Genomic DNA, 20409 nt, shown 5'->3' with positions numbered 1-20409 from the left:
CACTGGCAACAGTCATTGCTTTCAGAAAGGGGAAATGAGTGGTAGGGGAATAGGGGTGAAAGGTAGAATTTTCACTGTGTGCTTTTTTGGTAGCTTTTGAATTTGTACCATGTAAATGTTTTCAACTCTTCAATAAATAGCTTTTTAAAAAGCAGCATATAGCAAAAAAAAAAAAAAAAAAGGCATGTAATAGTCCACCAGAGTTTTTCTTTACTTTTTGGTTGATTGGTTGTTTTTTTGTTTGTTTGCTGTATGGCCCCACCTACAGCATGTGGAAGTTCTGGGGGCCAGGGATTGAATCCCAGCCATAGCCGAGCACAGCCACACCTGCTATGGCAATGCTGGATCCTTTAAACCACTGTGCCAAGTGGGAATAGAACCTGCAACTTTGCAGCAACCCGGGCCACTACCCTCAGATTCTTAACCCACTGAGCCATGGTAGGAACTCCTTACTTTTTAGTTTTAATTACAGCTTACTTATACATCAAACTGATTCTGTAAACCTAATGAAGAAAGAAGCAAAGTTTCAAAACAGAAATCATGAATGTAAATAATATTATTTCTTCAACCCACTTTCCAACAAAATTTTAAAATGCATAGGGAAGGGGAAAACTTTGTAACCTATTAAATCTGTATAATTAGCAATGAAATAGGGAGAAATGTTTTGCTTTGTTTTGTTTGCTTTTTTTAGGGCTGCACCTGCAGTATTTGGAAGTTCCCAGGCTAGGGCTCTAATCAGAGCTGTAGCAGCCAGCCTACTCCACAGTCACAGCCACAGCAGCTCCAGATCCGAGCCTCATCTGCAACCTATACCACAGCTCATGGCAATGCCGGATTCTTAACCCACTGAGTAAGGCCAGGGATTGAACTTGCACCTTCACAGATACTAGTCGGGTTTGTAACCCGCTGAGCCACCACAGGTATCCCCTTTTAAACTTTTAAGTCAAGATTTTTCATCCTTTTTCTCAGACACCATTTTAACTTTGGGATACAGTAAAAAATATTTTTAAAGAGATTTTATACTCCATACTCCTAAAGAAAATATTACTGCTTGCTAGTAAATTATATAAAGCAAAAATATCCACTTGCTTTTCTGCAATGACTAAATATAAATTATCCTCAAATGATTTTAGTTTGACTTTATTACCTAAAAAACAATGGAATTTGGCATTTAGGGTAATTTTTTTTTTTTTTAAGGAGGAAAGAATAGCTTTATTCCTTTGCCAGGCAAAGGGGGACACAACCAGGGCTCATGACTTCAAAAACTGTATGTCCGTCAGGGCAATTTTTTAAAATTCAATCCCTCATTCTACAGATGCAGAAACAAAAGCCCAGAAAGTTTAAACTTAAACATCCACAACTAATATATGGAAAAAAAGATAACTAAAACTTGGATGTTCTGCCTCCCCAACCAGTATGTTTTCAAATCTTGCCTCTAATAGGATGTAAAGTTACTGAAAGTGTCCTTCAAATTTCTCTCATAGCTCAACAGTTTAAATAAGTCTTCTGTGATAGTAGTCAGAAATGATCACTATTTAATAAAGAAAAACCATTAATAAATCTTTAAAGTATTTTAATTAATATAATCTCTAGAGATAAATAATATATTAGTAGTTGGCACAACATTGTAAACCAACTATAATTTAAAAAATAAAAAAATGTACACATTGGTAAGTTTTTCACAGTAGAAATACATTCCTAAATAAGCAGACCCAGGGCAAAAGGGTAAAGAAAGAAGTAATTTTATTTTAAAATAAAGGCCAAAAAAATCAACTACAAAATAACTTTATCAATGTAAATTATTTTTAAATAGAAATAGGAACTAAACATACATGCATCAAATTGTACCCTCATTCAGTGACATGAGCACTTCTCCAAACAAGCTAATACAAGGGCAAACACATTAAACATACACAAATAAATGTACACACTCAAATAACAAGATACAGGATCACTCACCATTTCCTGAAACCAAAATCTTCACATAAACATACTGTCAAATACAGCAAAATATCAATGTGAAGGAATATATATATATATATATATATATATATACACACATATATGTATAAATACCACAACCCAAAGTGACATGTATACATATAACATAGGTGCTTATATACGCACGCTTAAACACATGGTTCAGTCAAAAATAACCCAGACAGAAACAAATGGTGATCTACAAAACACCCAATAATATTGTAAGCTTTTTACTACCAGTGAAATAGAAGGTGACAATAAAATTGAGTTAAATAAAATGCTCATGCCTTAAATAGAAACAGAAAAAGAGATGAGACTCTCCCTCCACTGCCACTGAGTTTCTTGTAAATTGAAAACGGGAGGACAACTTTGAAGACTCAATAGCAAGCACAGGAAGGTTGGTGCCTCCTATCTGAAATAAAGATTATTTGCTAAATAAAACTGCTGAAGGAACATTCTATAAAGTGAGCTAAATTCTTTTTACTTTAAAGGCCCTGCTAGAGACCTGCTGCTGCTCTAATTCATGACTTGGGGAGGCAAAATTAAAAAAGCTGTTGCTGGGTTCAGGTGCTGTGGGAGAACTCACAAAAAATGGTTTGAACTGAAAATCTCCATCTCCACCACCCCGACTTCGAATTGGTGTACTGTCCAAAGGAAACTTGGAGTTGTTCCCTAGGAGAAAAAAAGGGAAAAACTGAGGCATCCACTTGCTTACAGATGTTCTGGAACAAAAAGACAAAGTCATTCAATATATATTCAGCAGAACTCAACTCTGAGGCGATGGATAAAACTTTTTTTTTTTTGTCTTTTCTAGGGCCGCACCAGCAGCATATGGAGGTTCCCAAGCTAGGAGTTTAATAGGAGCTGTATGCTCCTAAACCAGCCTATGCCACAGCCACAACAACACCAGATCTGAGCCGCGTCTGCGACCTACACCACAGCTCATGGCAATGCCAGATCCGTAACCCACTGAGCAAGGCCAGGGATCGAACCTGCAACCTCATGGTTCCTAGTAGGATTTGTTAACCACTGAGCCATGACGGGAACTCCATTAAACTTAAACCTAATGTTGGACAAAGACAAGGACTATGACAGTCCCATCCCTGACCACAGTATATACACACTACCTTCTGTGTGCAGTTTCCAATGATAGGCATTACCTCATCACCAAAAGTAGTTTGACACAATGAAATATTTTAGTAGAACTATAATTTATAGTATCACAATTTTATTAATTTGTTATCTATTTAATCTATGTCAAAGGAATATCATATATATTCATGTGTGTGTGTAAACTTTCGTCCCAAATAATTCAAAGAAAAAAAATTTAAGATTTCCATAAACACTCTAGAAAATATATGACAACTATGAAAATATAGCACATATTCAGGACCCAAGATCAATTAGAATAGCCTTAAGAAAAATTAGACAATAGATCTGACTAAATAAGCATTTAACAACTTCCATTGAATGCTCTCTTGGTTTCTACAGGCTTTATAGGGAACGGGTAACCAAAGGAGAATACTAACTGTATCTGCTTCAAGCCAATAATGGTAGCAAGAAGTAAAAGTAAAAAGGTAATTACACACAAAAAGAGGAACAAGAAAGAACTGGTGAAAATGAAAGAAACTGAAATAAATGTGGATAGTGACAAGGAAAAAATAAGAACTCCTACAATGCCCATAGACAATAACACTATGATTGACTAAATTATATGATTAACTGAAAGTTAAGCAGAAACTTGTTTTTGTTTCAGTCTCATATCTGATATTCGTCATCTCATTACTCATGCTTTTTCTATGACATCATCTCCTCCCTCACTAAATCATTTTTCTCAACCAATAAAAAAAAATTTTTTAATGAGTATCTAGGAAAATCCAGCACAAGAGCTTTACTTTGTTTGTGTGCTAAAAACCATTTATTAATAGCCCATTAAAACCTAATGTAGGGAGTTCCTGTCGTGGCGCAGTGGTTAACGAATCCGACTAGGAACCATGAGGTTGCGGGTTCCATCCCTGCCCTTGCTCAGTGGGTTAACGATCCGGCGTTGCCATGAGCTGTGGTGTAGGTTGCAGACATGGCTCAGATCCTGAGTTGCTGTGGCTTTAGCGTAGGCTGGCAGCTACATCCCTGATTAGACCCCTAGCCTGGGAACCTCCATATGCTGAAGGAGCAGCCCAAGAAATGGCAAAAAGACAAAAAAAAAAAAAACCCACAAAAACAAACAAACAAAAAAAAAACTAATGTATTCCGTTACATTAAGAGTCATATAGGGATAAGCAATATGATCCTGCAGTACAGCACAGGGAACTGTATCTGGTCACTTGTGATAGAACATGATGGAGAATAATGTGAAAAATATATATATATATATATACACACATATATATATACACTTACATATATGACTGGGTCACTTTGCTGTACAGCAGAAATTGACAGAACATTGTAAATTAACCATAATAATTTTTTTAAGTAGTATAGGAGTTCCCATTGTGGCTCAGCAGTAACGAACCCAATTAGTGTCCATGAGGATGCAGGTTCGATCCCTGGCCCTGATCAGTAGGTTAAGGATCTGGTGTTGCTGTGAGCTGTGGTGTAGGTTGCAGACGCAGCTCAGATCTGGCATTGCTGTGGGTGTAGTGTAGGCCAGCAGCTGCAGGTCCAATTCGGCCCCTAGCCGGGAACTTCCATATGCTGTGGGTGCAGCCCTAAAAAGAAAAAAAAAAAAAAAAAAGGAGTAGTATGAAAGGGAGAACTCGGGAAGAGACATTGATTCATTGCCTCTAACAAGGCATCTAACAAGCAAAAAAGCTAATATCATCCTAGACTATACATTTCCAGAGGGAAGGAATCCTATCTGGATAATCTTTACATCCTCATTGCCTAGGATTATGCCTAGCAGTCTGGCATATGAAACATATTTGATAAATATTTGATGAATGTATGAATGAACAAACAAAAGAACAAACAAACCAAACAATGGACAATAACTTAAGAACTCTTCAATCAGTACTCCCATGGGAAAGAAATGAAAACATGACCTTCTCAGATAGCATATAGTTAAGAGTGTGGGCTCTAAAGATAGTTCTGTGACCTTGACCAATTTACTTAAACTTTCTGTGCTTCTGTTTTCTCATCTATAAATTAGGGATGATGATAGTAATACCTACATCTTCTAAAGTTTTGAAAATAACACAACTATATGAAAAACTATAACAGTGCCTAGAACTTAGTAAAAACTCAATAGATGGCAGCTAATATTGTCATATTACTGCAACTAAATAGCTTTTCATTTAAAGTGGCAATGTGCAAAGTTCAATTCTGGAGAAATTTACTCTCCATTCAAATTGAAGATGTAACTTAAATGTAAGCAAATAAAATAGATTAAAGTAATTATGTGCAGATTGGGACACAATGAAGAACCTAGAGCCTCCTACCACTCTAGGTCTTCTGGAGTCTCCACTAACCACTTGGAACTATGCAGAGTATAAAAAATCACTCATTTAAAGAAGAGATATTAGATATTATATGGCCTTTCTTACCTAAAGGGAAGCCAAAAACACCAGACTGTGCAATCATGGATGGTTCAAGGGTACCATCTTGGTTAGCAATAGTGATATTTCGTAGCCTAAGGCTATCATAGAGGCCTTGGAGCTTTTGATACTGGCGATTTCGCTCCATAAGTTTCTCGGAGATGTCACTGAACTTTTTCTTGTATTCTTCTAGCACTTTCTTCATGGAGGTGACCTCCCCTTTCATAGAGGTCAATTCTACATCTTTGCTCTGTATTTGCTGAGTATATATCTTCTCCATCTGTTTCAGATGCCCCTCAGCCTTGCTGAAATTGTATTCTTGATAGAGACGCTCCTGGTGTACCTGTCCCAAAAGAGAAAGAAAGATTATTAAGGTAATAAATGTAAAATTTATATTTTAACTTTATACAAACACAGAAAAAGACACACATACTGGCATGTTATTACGTTAAAGTTTAGAACCAAATTAGAAGCAATTAGGATGGTCATTATAGAAAATAATACAAGAGGATGTATACTATAGAAAAAAATATACAGTAATATTGTACAAGAGGATGGCCATTGTAGAAAATAATACGTTATGTCACTAAATGCATAGAAAAAAGCCTGAAGGAATACTCTCAAACCAACAAAAAAAAAAAGTGAGTATATATCTAACTTAACATATGAAAACTTGAACAGAATATATTTGATAAAATAACCTTTAAACAATCAAAAAAGTGAGTATTTGTCTAACCTTAACAAGTGACATGTAGCCTAAAGTTTTCTCAGAAAGATAATACTATATTTCAAGTGATCTATAGCATGGAGAACAGATTATAAGATAGCTCCCAATTATCCCTGCCTCCTGGTACTTCTGTCTTCCCCTTGAGTGTGGATAGGACCTGTGACTAGAATACAGGAAAAAATGAAAAGACATCACTTCATGAGTACTTTACATAACAATATAGAGTCTATCTTACTAGCCCACTCTTTCTCTTGCTGGATTTGTGGAAGCAACAGACCAAGTTGGAAAGGCCAACAAGGCATTTAACTAAGGGAGCCTCTGGGTAACAACCAGCAAAATACTGAGGTCACAATGAATCTAAACATAGACTTTACAGCCTTCAAAAAATTAACTCAAAATTGATTACACACCTAAATGTAAAACACCAAAACTACAAAATTATTTTAAGATAACATGGGAGGGAGTTCCCATTGTGGCATGGGCAGAAATGAATCCAACTAGTATCCATGAAAATGCAGATTGAATTCCTGGCCTTGCTCAGTGGGTTAAGGATCCAGTCTTGCCATGAATTGTGGTGCAGGTTACAGACACAGCTCAGATCCTGTGTTGCTGTGGCTGTGGCATAGGCCAGCAGCTGTAGCTCTGATTTGACCACTAGCCTGGGAACTTCCAGATGCCACAAGTAAGGCCCTAAAAAGAAAAGACAAAAAAAAAAGGTTTTCCATTCGTTCATAAAAAATAAACACAGTGAAGGAAAAGCATCAGATGCTTTCACACATGCCTCAAAGCATACTCTTCAGAGAAACTAGCCTAGGCACTAACCTGATACGTCCAGAATGCCAGTGCTCGGGAGCTAATGTCCAACACAATCTCTGGTCGAAGTCCTGCCAACACCATGGCTTTATACTCCTCTGATGGACTGAGTTCTGTGCGGACAATATCTAGCTTCCCAGAAAGAGTACTGTTGCAAGCAGGGCAGATAGCTGGTGAACGGCTAAACTCACCACTGCCATGCTGATCACAGAATATGTGAGAGCAGGCAGTGACCCATGCATAGCCTGAGAGTTTGATGCGACACTTGCGATAATTACAAAGCAGCATGTCTTCACACAAAGACATAACAGTCAATGAGGTCTCCAGATGCTGAAAAGACTCCTAAATAAGGGAAAAATGATAAAGTCAAATTGCAGTTAAATTAAATAAATAAATAAAGCATGTATCTATTTTATTATGGTAAAATAATGTACCTGTTATTATGCTTTTGTATTTATTATAATCAATATACCATATTGACTTCAGTCACTCAACAACATTGTGTTCCTTATTTGTGCAAACTACTACAAAGGCCATAAAAAATTTTAAGGAAAAAATTAGATACACAGGTGGTTTCAAATCTTACAAGTCAAAAACAGTATATTCATGGAAAAAAAGGTTTAGGAACACTTACAAAATACAAACAAATAAATAAATTAGTGCTTTTTGCCATTATCTACCAACAAAAATCCAAATTTATTACCTATTCATAGTTTGCTAGAATATTTTAGTATCACTTCTCACACTTGGCATATATAAAAGTCCAGTCACTGATACGAGCCATTCTTTAATGCAAAGTATTTTAAGTTACATTTCTAGGTTTTCATATATGCTGATTCCTCAGATTCTTTGACTAAAAAATAGAAGTAACCTGATAGTATTAAATGGAAATTAATCTAATTCATCCAAGTAATTGACCATTATGAAGCCTGAATATCTATATAAAAGCAGATTTTATCACTTAAATAATTCACCTATTAATATAAATACTAGTCAATGCTATGCTTCTATTCAAACATTTGTAAAACTATGTAAACACATTTAAGTTATTTTTTCAATATCATGTCCACACTCACTGGAGCTTTACTAATCCAAACTAGGCAGCAATATTCTGAATATGCCGAAATAAGTCAAATGTTGTATAAACTAATAGTGACACACCAATTACACACACCAAAGGAAAATATTCACTTTGTAAGCAGATAAATTCTGTCAAGAATGTTGCCCTGGTCATAGGGGCGGACAAGGACGCTCTGACAAATGTCCCTGCTGAGTGTGACTCCACGGGTCTATGGCACTTGGCAGCGAGCTTCAAGATCTATTTTACCTCCAGCAGGGTACTGTGCAGAGGTGAGGCATAAGAGTTGGGAAGAGTTAGGAACTGAGACCCTTCTCCGGCAGAGCGAGGTGCAACTCATTCTAAATATTCCGCAAGGTGGGGGAAGAGTCAATTTAGTGAGCTGTCCAAGACACCACAGACCAAGTTTTGAGATTTAGACTCACGGAAACTTCAAATTCACAACCTGCTTTCTGCGCTCAGAAGAGAAAACAATAACAATAAAAACACAAATGAAATACCTAACCTGAGGCGTCCAGAAAAAGCGCGGGAAAACGCAGTTGCCTCAACTCGTGAGGATTCGCCGCCGGCGGCGCTAGTACGTCTGAGAGCGCATGCGCGGAGTCGCCCTGGAGCCTGCTGGGTAAGAGCTCCCGGGTTCCCGCCTCTCAGGATTCTGGGACCCACAGGCTGTGGCACCCGGGCTATGGATCGCGCACCCACCTGGCACGCGCATTTCAGGGCGCGAATCTGAGCTTGATCTAAGCTTCTCACCTGGGAGCCCCTCAAATAGTGTCATTTTGTGCCTTTTTCAGCCCTCAGTTGGCACAGGAGTGATATCCTAGCTGTCGTGGACCTAACATTTGAGGTCAAAGCAGAGTGGGGACGGTTGAGAAACTAACAGCCTCTGAGCACACGCAGGTGTTTGCCCTGGGAAAACTGGGGGAGTACCTCTGGGCAGCACAGCCTCCCGAAGTATTTCAGGAAACATTTCCATAAATTCTGATACCTATAATTGGACACCTAACACCTCCATGTTGAGGTAGATTCTGCCATTTTATTTATTAAATTTTATGGCCGCACCCGCATATGTAAATTCCTGGACCACAGATAGAATCAGAGCCAAGGCTGTGACCCACGGGCAGATGTGACAACGGCCAGATCTTCCAACCCACTGGGTAGGGTGGGGACCCAAAACTCAACCGACAGCAACCTGAGCCACTGAGGTAGGATTTAACCCACTGCTACAGTAGGAACTCCTGACGTTTTAGTTTTCTATCCATCTTGAAATAGACATCTTTCCAGCTTTTACACATCCTATACATTTAAAAAACTTTTCTTGATTTAGCATCTGCACTATGAACATTCATTACAGCTCTCAGAACGAAGCAATAGGATTGGGTGTCACGGCTTTTTTGAGGTCATTTCATCTGCCTGTGTGCTTTCCTGGACCTGCTTGTTGTTAAAATGTTTGTACCAATTTTATCCTAATACTGTTGCCTGTCATTTTCTTTTCTGTTCTGTGCTTATTGTATGCCTTTCTGCTCAATCTATATGAGCCTATTAGAATTCATATTAGAAATTAATCTGAGGAGAGCTTGAGGGGACCTCAGGAGGCAAATCTTAATGCTGTCTTTTACATCCACCTTTCCAGGTGATGTGACATCAGTACGAATTAGTAACAGAAACAATCTGATAAATCAACAACACAATGGATACTAAGCCCTGGAAATCCCTTTATGGGTCATGAATCTATATACTCACCCTTTCTCTTTCAAACAAAAACCTATTCTAAACCAAAAAAAAAAAAAAGTATTCTAATTAAACTACTTTCTACTAGCCTTTTGTCTATTTGGAACTGGTTCAGTAATTAGGGTCATCTTGGCCATTGTATAAACTTTCCTAAAATATCTGAGAGTTTAGAATAGTAACTCAATTTTAGTGGTACAAAATAGGTTTGAGGTAAATTAGGGGTTCATGTGTTAACCATGTAACCCTGAACATATTTTGGCTATCTTAGACTTTTGTGCATCTTCTGGTTTTACATTTGGTATTTCTGCCAAATGTAGAAATACTACTTAAAGTACAGTAAAAGTTCAGTCTCATTTCATTATAAAATATAAAGCACTCAAATTCAACCAGTACCCAACTTTATGATACACACACACACACACACACACACACACACACAGGAGGGGAGGGGAGGGGAGTGGCAGGATAAGGAGGGCATGTTTTGCCAGATAGGAAAAAGGGGAGGAACCACAAAGTCTTAATATCCCAGTAGCCTGACCTAAACTGTTTCTTGGTGGCATATGTCCTCTTTTCTCATGGCATAGACTGACCTTTCAATGGACCCATTTCTAAAGTGGCTCCTGGGAATGATACCACTGAAATCAATCAAGGCTGGAATACAGAGACCCATCTACCAAAAAGAGCTTTTGTAAATATTGGCTTTTATTATTAAGTATCATCTATCAAAAATATGAATGACCATCACTCAGCTTTAAAAAACCCACACCTTTCTCACATTTGATATTTTTCAGTGAGGTAAAAAGTTACAGATACAGGAGTTCCCATGGTGGCACAGCAGAAATGAATCAGACTAGTAACCATGAGGTTGCAGGTTTGACCCCTGGCCTTGTTCAGTGGATTAAGGGTCTGGCTTTGCAGTGAGCTGTGGTACAGGCGGCAGACAAGGCTTGGATCTTGCGTGACTGTGGCATAGGCCAGCAGCTGTAGCTCCTATTAGACCCCCTAGCCTGGGAACCTCCATGTGCCTCAGGTGCAGCACTAAAAAGCAAAAAAAAAAAGGAAAAAAATAGTTACAGGTACAACTGGCGCCTCCCCTGTTTACACCTCAATACATTTTCCTCCTAGCTCTCTGAGGGTAAATAAGCCAGATTTTGGTGTTTATCATTCTCATGCATGTTTTTATACTTTTAGTATATGTGTATACATCAACCTTTGTTTTGCATGTTCTAAAACTACTAAATCTTTTCACACAACACAGATCAGTTGGCCATTTTTTTAATTCATTGTTTTTGAGATGTAAATTTAATATACATGCTTCATATTAATTCATTGTAATAGCCAAATACTACAAACATAGCACAACTTATTCATTCTTCTAATGGACATTAGTTCCAGGCTTTTACAATTAAAAATATTACTGCAATGAACTTTCTCTACATGTCTCCTTGAGTATACATGTCAAGAATTCCTATAAAATATAATGCCGAGACTGAGTATAAGCATCTTCAAATAAACTAGATGTTGCCAAACCACTCTCCACAGTAATAATATAAACTTCACTGCCACTAGCAGAGATACATACCACTACTCCAACCTCAGGAACATAGTTGGTTTTTGTTTTGGCCTCACTCACGGCAAGCACAAGCTGCCATGTTAAGGATCAAACCTGTGCCACAGCAGTGACACCAGATCCTTAATCTGCTGAGCCATTAGGGAATTCCTCAATGTTTTATTTACTTATTTATGTATTCATCATCTTCTTTTTTTTTTTTTAGGGCCGCACCTGTGGTGTGCGGAGGTTCCCAGGCTAGGGGTTGAATCGGAGTTGCAGCTGCTGGCCTACACCAGCCACAGCAAACAGCAATGCCAGATCTGAACATCTGTGACCTATACCACAGCTCATGGCAACGCCCAACCCTCTGAGCCAGCCAAGGACCAAACCCACATTCTCATGGATACTGGTCAGATTTGTTTCCACTGCCCCGCAATGTGAACTCCCATTTATATATCTTTAATCCATTCTCCCTAACATAAACTGAAGGCACAATTTGTGCTTACAATATCACTTTAATTGCAGGTTATTTTCACCCTTCAGAAATGGTATTTTTAACCATGAAGTTTGATTTTGATCTTGTTTAGCTATTATGAGTACCTATTAGCCAATATTATGAGTACTTATGTACCACAATCCTCTAAGATATCCGGAGGTAATCTTTCCCATTATCTTTGAATCTGAGACTCTTAATTTCTAGATGACTCTGGATGATCTAGTCGACATCATCTACTCTAATTTGATGCTTATATTTTAAAATAGTAATCTAAAGAACATGTTTAATAGTCTTAACAGTAGTTATTATAGTTGTATAACATTTGTGTGATTCTCACATAAGCACAAGTATTAAAACTCATTCCAAAATAGTGAAGTATACCAAACTTCCAATAATTGGATGTTTATTTTGTACCCCTTGCATGTTAAATATAGCTTAATGGATGTAAATAAAGTATATAAGGCAAAAAAAATCCATGAAGTATAATTTAACCAAAACAATTGAGTCTATTTCAACATTAAAAATACAGCCTAAAGGGGAATTCCCGTTGTGGCGCAGTGGTTAACGAATCCGACTAGGAACCATGAGCTTGCGGGTTCGGTCCCTGCCCTCGCTCAGTGGGTTAACGATCCGGCGTTGCCGTGAGCTGTGGTGTAGGTTGCAGACGCGGCTCAGATCCCGCTTTGCTGTGGCTCTGGCGTAGGCCGGTGGCTACAGCTCTGATTCAACCCCTAGCCTGGGAACCTCCATATGCCGCGGGAGCGGCCCAAGAAATAGCAACAAGACAAAAGACAAAAAAAAAACAAAAAAATACAGCGGAAAAAATCTTTTTCTTTTACTTTTGGCCATGGCCAGGGCATGGGGAAGTTCCCAGGCCTGGGATCGAACCCGTGACACAGTAGCAACCCAAGCCATAGCAGTAACAATGCCAAGTCTCCAACCCTCTGAGACACCAGGAACTCCTAAAAATGACATTTTAATCATACGTGAGTGGTAAATACAATTTAAATCAATGAAAAATATCCATTAAGGCTATACATAAAATCTTCATCATAAAAGATTTCCTATTAAACATAAATAAGCCTTTATGTATCTATTACTCACTCACACAACTCGCTTTGGCAACCAGTTGCCATTGCCTCTTAAAGGATCAGCATCATAATCACCTATTGGTATCCAGATGGTTTATTTATCAGAATCAAAATTTAAATCCCAGTTATTCCATGTAAATTTCTTGCAGAAATGCCATTAAAATGGCTGCCGTTTTCCAGGGATTAAAAACAAAACATGAAAACAAAACAACTATGGAAATTTCAATTAACTTCAATTTTTTATTTTTATTTTTTGAGTATCTATTCTGGGCCAGTGTTTAGGGATAAGCAAGTTATCCTGCTTTCGTGGGGTAAGAAAATATTTCACTCTTTCTTTTGCTGCCTCTTTACAATTTTGCAAGTTGATTCTATAAACCATTTCTGGTGAGAAGTCAGTGTCCATCTTTAATCTGAAGAATCATTTACCCTTAATCTGCAAAGAAAAAGATAATTTCAATACCACCCTGAAATGTGTAAACAAATACTCAATAGAAACCTGAGTAAACTAGTTAAAATTTAAGCATGAATGACTTCAGAGTATATGTTTTAGTAACTGCTGGAATCAATTTACTAGAGCTCTTTTATAGCTATAGATCAGTGCTATTCAAATACTATCACAATTAAAGAGTTCTCTATACATTATATATATATATGTACACACACACACACACTCATGTTTTAAAACTAGTGGGGTTTTTTTCCCAAATCACAAGTATATTTTCTCAATCTGGAATCACCACCTGCTTTGCAATTGTTTGACTCCGCAAAATTCAGAGGCACTAATGGGGACAGCCAACCCATCCCCATGGTGCCCTGAGTGAAGATAAGTCAGTTTAGATATATGATGGACTAAAATCCCACTACCTAAGGCTTCAAGCAGTGAGAGGAACAGCCATCAAAGATTATCTCCAGTTATTCAAATAAACCTTTTAATAAATGTTTTAAGAAACTTTCATCACTACATCTAAATTTTAAAGTCAGTCAGAAGAACCAATAAGACCCAACTGGTCCACCTAGATAGACAAAAAGAGTAAGTAGATGATAAATAAGAAAATGTTATTGGAACCATTATATACAGTATACACTATAGTCTTTTTTTTTTTTTTTGGTCTTTTTTGGCCGCACCCGTGGCATATTAAAGTCCCCAGGCTAGGGAAATAGAGCCTCCCACCTATGCCACATTCGAGGTGCGTCTGTGACCTACACCACAGCTCACAGCAATGCCAGATCCTTAACCCACTGAATGAGGCCAGAGATCAAACCCGCATCCTCATGGATACTAGTCGGGTTTGTTAACCACTGAGCCATGACAAAAACTCCCGCTATAGCCCTTATTACCATATTTTGCCTAGGTCTAGAACTAAATTAGTCTTTATGTGCTAGGGATAAAGATAATAGGGGATAGACTTGTTGGCAGTAAGATGCACATAAACAATAAAAACAAAGAATTCCTGATATCCTATTATGCAGAAACCTCCAGGTCCTTACAAAGCCTAAGATAAATATATACATGGACTCTAATGATAAAAGAGCTGCATATCTATTGAGCATTTACTATATGCTAACAATGTTCTAAGCCCCACACATTTGTTTTCTGATTTAATCTCCCAAGTCAAGTATTATTCCTTTGAGTCATGTACTATTATCATCTTCTAAGAAATAGACACTAAGACATTAAGATGTTAAGAAACTTGCCTAGATAACATAGCTGCTTAAATGACAGAGAATGAATTTGAACCCAGTCTGACTCTAGACCCATGTATAACTAACTATGCTATGCTATCTCTTAACATCCTTAGTTGATTTTTCAAATAAAATTTATAATAACTGAATCACTTTGTTGTACAGCAGAAATTATCACAACATTGTAAAACAATTATACTTCAATAAAACTTTAAAAAATAAAATAAAAAATAAAACTTGTTAGCACCTTAGTGGCTAGCCATGAAGTCACCAAGCTGAGTTTTCAGATTCATACGTATGTCAGAGCTTCTCAATTTCAACATAAGCCTTATCATAACAGAAAAACCACTATATATCCAGGACTTAGAGCACCCAAGTGTTCCAGGCGAGGAAAGAAGTCAGACTCTGATCTAGCTTCAGTCTCTTGAAATTCCATTTCTGCAAAAGATATAGACAAAAGCCAAAAAATTAACCTCTACCTAAGTTCTTTCCTTAATTACCATTCCTTTAAATAAAGTAATTTAGTACCCCCCCAAAATAAAAAGGTTTAAGCAGGATTACACATATTGCTCTGTAACTTGTTTTTAACTTAATGCATCATGAATACTCTTCCACTTCAAGAAAGATGAACTTGCATATCTTAAGTGACTAGAAAGTGTTGGAGTATATGATCTTGATTTTAAATTGATTTAACCAACTCTGCAGTTCTCTTACTTTTATATAGAGATTAATAAAATAGTGATTAGTTAAAAACTGACAAGTGGTTGACAGAATCATACCAGCCATCAGTGCTTTTTTTGTGGTGTTGGAATTTTCATTTTGTCTTTTTAGGACCGCACCATCAGCATATGGAGGTTCCCAGGCTGGGGTCTAATCAGAACTATAGTTGCCGGCCTACACCACAGCTCATAGCAACCACAGATCCTTAGCCCACTGAGCGAGGCCAGGGATCAAACCCGCAACCTCATGGTTCCCAGTCGGATTCGTTTCTGCTGAGCCAGGATGAGAATTCTGTGTTTGATTTTTCAGACCAAGGATTCTTGACCCAAGTTCTGTCTGTCTCAAGGACATATCACAAAACAGCAAAGCACAACAAAGTGCTATGGTAGTAAATTCATAGTTCAAAGATTTAAGAGTTATCTGAGATCATGGGCTACATCACAGTAAGAATTCCAAAAAGCAGAATTCAATTCCAGGTGTTTGCCCTACCTTCAGTCTGCATAGAGCATATGTTGAATCAGGGTGATCAGCCAAAATATGGACTTAACAGGCCTTTCTTTCACTCTGGCAAACTGTAAATGACTGACTGGTGAAGGACAAACCACCAGAGCATCATCCCTAAATAAACGAAATTCTCTTAATGTTAGAACTAAGGCTTCTTCAACGACCAAATTTCAGCCACTAAGAAAATTGAGCCCCCAAACTTGCAAGGTGATTAGAAATCCAAATGAAGTTTTCTTTTATACTCACTTCAGATAGCAGGTGGAATTCAGCTCCTATGTAGGAATCAAGTTGAACTATCAACTATCTGGCATCATCTCTGAAAAATAAACAATTAATAAATAAAAAATATACAAAGGTTATGACTACAAAACTTGAATACACATCAGCCTACTCCTATAGCCTCAAGGAAAACTAACCTCAAAGAAAACTGTTCATTCTTTATTTGCATCTTCACTCAGTAATATAAATTGACCCATTTTATCATCAGATGCCCAACTCAGTATCAGACTAGGGAGGGACTTCTGTATAAACTCTGCTTTTTGTATAAATTTAGAAGTTTGGGTAAAACGGTACCAGTACAACCAACCTCAGAAAAGTTATAAAAGTCAACAATCTAACAAGAGAATGGGTATGCAAAAGGAAGGCGCCATGTGCTGGCTGCAACCAGAGCAAATTCAAGGAGATAAAGCATAAATGGCATGGGTTTCATCCAGTTCACAAGATATGTATGTGGTTGCAGAAAACACTCCTAACTACAATCATTAAAATCACAAAATCCTTTTTTTGGGGGGGAGGGGCACACAATGGCATGTGGAAGTTCAAACTCAACCCACAGCAGGGACAATGCCAAGTCCTTAACCACTAAGCCACCAGGGAACTCCCACAGAATCCTTTAAAAAAAAAAAAAAAAAAGAGGGGAAGGAAGGAGATAAGAACACAGAAGATTCAGATAAATGAGAAGGTAATTTAAATCAGCTTTTTTTTAAAAAAGTATGTTTCAGTTTCATTTGAGCCTATTTCAACTGTATTTAATCTCTACTTTTGATAAAATTTTATCACAATAAACTGAAGAAAACCTTCCTTTGACACAGCAAAATTGAATTAGCATCATTTGGAGCCCAAATGGCCACAAGATGGCAGTATACATATTTTTTAAAAAAAGCCTTTAATTTCTTCTTGCAGCGTTTGAATGTGATCTGAACTTTCAAGTGAAACAGTAGATACAAAGTTCATCACTGCAGGCAACCTTCATACTATTCCCTATTCTCTACCTAATTACTAACTAGAACACTTTTTTCTGTTACATTTAATGATCATTTAAAGCTTATTAACTACAATTGTATTTTATCCTCTTCCTTTTTATGTGGTGGTATCACCGCAGCTTCCCAGCAGCCCTGTGCCTAAGGGTATCGGCTCTAGTGACAGCCCTGTGGCTGCAGTGTATCAGCTCTTTTACCTGGCAAGAAACCAAGGGAGCACTTGGGAGAGTTGGAGAACTCAGGTTTATCACATGGGCGGGCTCAGAGGAGATTGCTCTCTGGAGTCTGAGCCCCCAAGAAGGGTTTCACAAGGCTTTTATGGGCTACCTCTTCTGGGTCCATGCTTGGCTGGTCGGACCAGAGTGAGGTCAGGCAAGGTAGCAGATGTGGAAGCAAGCTTACCGAAGCAGATGCGTGGGGGAGGGGTGGTTAGGGGCAGTTGGCTGGACTTTGCTTAGTCATCATGGCTGGGGTCTCTCCTTTCTACCTTTTTATAGAGACATTTTCTCCTACAGTGGGGGTGGGGGAAATGACACGCCTATGGCATGCAAAAGTTCTCTGGGTCAGGGATGGAATCCATGCCAGTTTGTAACCAGAGCCACAGCAGTAACAATGCTGGGTCTTTAATCACTGAACCACGAGGCAACTCCTGTCATGTTCCTTTCCATGCAGCAATGGGGAAATTTAAAAATCCGTAACTTTAAATACAAAGACAAGAGTCATGTAAATTAATGTCCATGTCTCAAATAAGTGGTAGAGAGAGCCAACTAATGTTAAAAAGAACCATTGGTCAAAGAAGGCTTCATGAAGGAAAAATATAGGTCTTGAATAAGCCTTAAAATTGCACTTAATTTGTACCAAGGTGTGGTGATGCATCCTAACTAGACTTATTTTGGTAATCGCTTCACAGTATATGTAAGTACTAAATAGTTATGTTGTACACTGAAATGAATATAATGTTATCCATCAATTATATCTCAAAAAGAAAAACTGGGAGTTCCCATTGTGGCTCAGCAGGTTAAAAACCCAACTAGTATCCATGAGGATCCAGGTTCGATCCCTGGCCTTGCTTAGAGGATTAAGGATCTAGTGTTGCTGTGAGCTATGGTGTAGGTTGCAGATGTGGCTCAGATCTGGCATTGCTGTAACAATAGCATAGGCCAGCAGCTGCAGTTCTGATTCAACCCCTAGCCTGGGAACTTCCATATGCCACAGGTGCAGTCCTAAAAAGGGGGGGAGGTGAGTGAAAAATTGCACTGCCCAATAGGTAACACCACCTGCAGCCTAAATTTAAAATTAAATTCCTCAGCCACATTTTAATTGCTCAATTGCCTCATGTGGCTGACGACTACCAAACCAAATAGTACAAATATAGAGCATTTCCATTATCACAGAAAGTTCTCTTGGATACCACTGCCTGAAGGGTGGGTATGACTAAAATAAGCTGACAGGAAGTAGTAGCTATCATTCTTAAAAATTCCTACAATCTGTCAAGAACTACTGAAATCGTCTTACTGTAACTTTACAACTACCCCATATTTCAAAATTTGAGGTTCAGAGAGGTAAAATTTCTTAAGGCCACCTAGCTATTAAGACCTACGATTTCAACCCAATTTTGTCAAAACTCTCTATTTTCACTTCACCATGCCAGTTCTTACATGAAATAAGCAGAGCTGTAAGAGATGGTCTGCTTTAGAACATAGTAAGAATGGCATCCTGGCTCAGTAGGTCAGAAAGAAAACAGGTGTTTTAAGTACCTTGGAGATATAATCAAAGTGTTATTTTACTCCTTCTTGTCCTATACTTGAATAACACTTTAATTATGCAAAATGTTTTGGAGATCAGCAACATGTGAGATTAACTAATGTAACATAGGAAGCAAGGCTGTGAGATTTCACCATTTCTATTGTGAGTGTTTTAACACAGTATACCTCAAAACTCCATGTCCAAGTACTTCTTATGGGAAAATAATTACAGATTGAAAAGTATAAATTCTCTGTCTCATCTCACAAACAAAACCCAGACTGCAAAGGGCCTGGTCTTTGTGTCCTTGATGTGCAGCACAAAGCCTAGCACATAAATCCTATTAATATATGACACCATGGAGTTCCTGTGGTGTGGCTCAGGGGTTAACAAACCTGACTAGCACCCATGAGGACTAGGACTAGGGTTCAATCCTTGGCCTTGCTCACTGTCAAGGATTTGGCATTTCTGTGGCTGTGCAGTAGCCTGGCAGTTACAGCTCTGATTTGACCCCTAGCCTGGAAACCTCCACATGCCACAGGTGCAGCCCTAAAAAGACAAATATATGCATATATATGATGCCTTTCCCAATGTGCGATGCTCCCTACAGGAGTCTAGTCGTGCTTCCAGTCACTCTACCACATAAAGGCCACTGCATATTTACTGAGTTATTTAAGGAACTAAAGTAAACATTTTGTAAATAGCCTATAAACAATCAATGACTCAAACATTTTGTTCCTTGTGGCCATAAGTTCTTCAAAGGACTGGAGTCTCATGGCCAAAATGTACATTTTATATGTGAACAGGTGCTTCATAAAGGCCTGATACAAACCACAAACTGATAATACTAAATCAGCTGATGCTTCCACTTCAAGATTCTATTATCACTCCCTTTTACTCAGTTCCATTCCAATTTACTCATTGTCTACTCTGTATCCCACAATATGGAATACAATGGCAACTCAAAGAACCTCCTATCTTTTTTAGATAGAAAACACATATGTACATGTGAAACAGAGAATAATTTAAGGCATATCTTGGTCAAAGTTCAAGTACTTGCCTTTCTGGTCCCATTAGCCTTTAACCATTCCTATTGAGAATGTCCAAATCCAAGCCCTCTTGATTTTTAGGGGTCTTTCCCAGCTTCTGGGCTGACACACAGTGCCAAAGACCTAGGCCTTCCTTCCTCAGTGGATTCCATCTTCAACCTGAAGCAAAAAGAAAACAATACATAAACGTTGCATAGATATAAATGCTAAATTGGTTGCTTGGCACAGTCCTCTTTCAGAGACAGCTCTATAAGGAACTACTATCAGAACAGATTACCAAGTTTTGTTTTCCGCTCACTGTCAGTTATTTTAGCTGATTTCAATTGTTTTAACCTCTCAGTACAGAAAGAATCTGCTCAGAGTACACATGAAATGAAAGTGGTGAGATCAGAAATATTGACTAATCATACAGCTCATCCCAAGAGACCACCATTTCACCCCATCCCA

The 20409-nt window shown here is 38.1% G+C and overlaps 1 protein-coding gene, 1 long non-coding RNA gene and 2 other non-coding genes across 4 annotated transcripts; all 4 read right to left on the bottom strand.

Moving 5' to 3' along the window:
- Nucleotides 1–2088: 2088 nt before the first annotated feature.
- On the bottom strand, nt 2089–9889 carry CCNB1IP1 (cyclin B1 interacting protein 1). Its single transcript, XM_047797147.1, has 4 exons — nt 8640–9889; nt 7066–7398; nt 5526–5859; nt 2089–2652 (listed from the first exon to the last, which is right to left on the bottom strand). The coding sequence occupies exons 2-4, from the start codon at nt 7360–7362 to the stop codon at nt 2450–2452; spliced, it is 834 nt and encodes a 277-aa protein (XP_047653103.1). The 5' UTR covers nt 7363–7398; nt 8640–9889; the 3' UTR covers nt 2089–2449.
- A 3331-nt stretch (nt 9890–13220) lies between these two features.
- Nucleotides 13221–16226, bottom strand: LOC125135940 (uncharacterized). Its single transcript, XR_007137082.1, has 3 exons — nt 16158–16226; nt 14935–15125; nt 13221–13437 (listed from the first exon to the last, which is right to left on the bottom strand). It is a non-coding gene; the product is annotated as an uncharacterized LOC125135940 (long non-coding RNA).
- On the bottom strand, nt 13754–13902 carry LOC125137050 (small nucleolar RNA SNORA79). The gene has a single exon (XR_007137358.1). It is a non-coding gene; the product is annotated as a small nucleolar RNA SNORA79 (small nucleolar RNA).
- LOC125137058 (small nucleolar RNA SNORD126) lies at nt 15901–15981 on the bottom strand. Its single transcript, XR_007137364.1, has one exon. It is a non-coding gene; the product is annotated as a small nucleolar RNA SNORD126 (small nucleolar RNA).
- Nucleotides 16227–20409: the final 4183 nt, after the last annotated feature.

This window comes from Phacochoerus africanus, chromosome 9 (assembly GCF_016906955.1).
Source record: "Phacochoerus africanus isolate WHEZ1 chromosome 9, ROS_Pafr_v1, whole genome shotgun sequence".
Taxonomy (NCBI): domain Eukaryota; kingdom Metazoa; phylum Chordata; class Mammalia; order Artiodactyla; family Suidae; genus Phacochoerus; species Phacochoerus africanus.
Note: the sequence above shows the minus strand (reverse complement) of the source record. Positions and strands in the feature narration are given on the sequence as shown.

Bases quoted from the DNA above. Each gene is read 5' to 3' on its own strand.
- CCNB1IP1 (XM_047797147.1), bottom strand. From the start codon at position 7,362: ATGTCTTTGTGTGAAGACATGCTGCTTTGTAATTATCGCAAGTGTCGC. The intron at 5,860-7,065 runs GTTAGTGCCTAG...CTTTTGGGACAG, and splicing joins TGGCATTCTGGACGTATCAG to GTACACCAGGAGCGTCTCTA. The intron at 2,653-5,525 runs GTAAGAAAGGCC...TTTTTCTCCTAG, and splicing joins TGTTTTTGGCTTCCCTTTAG to GGAACAACTCCAAGTTTCCT.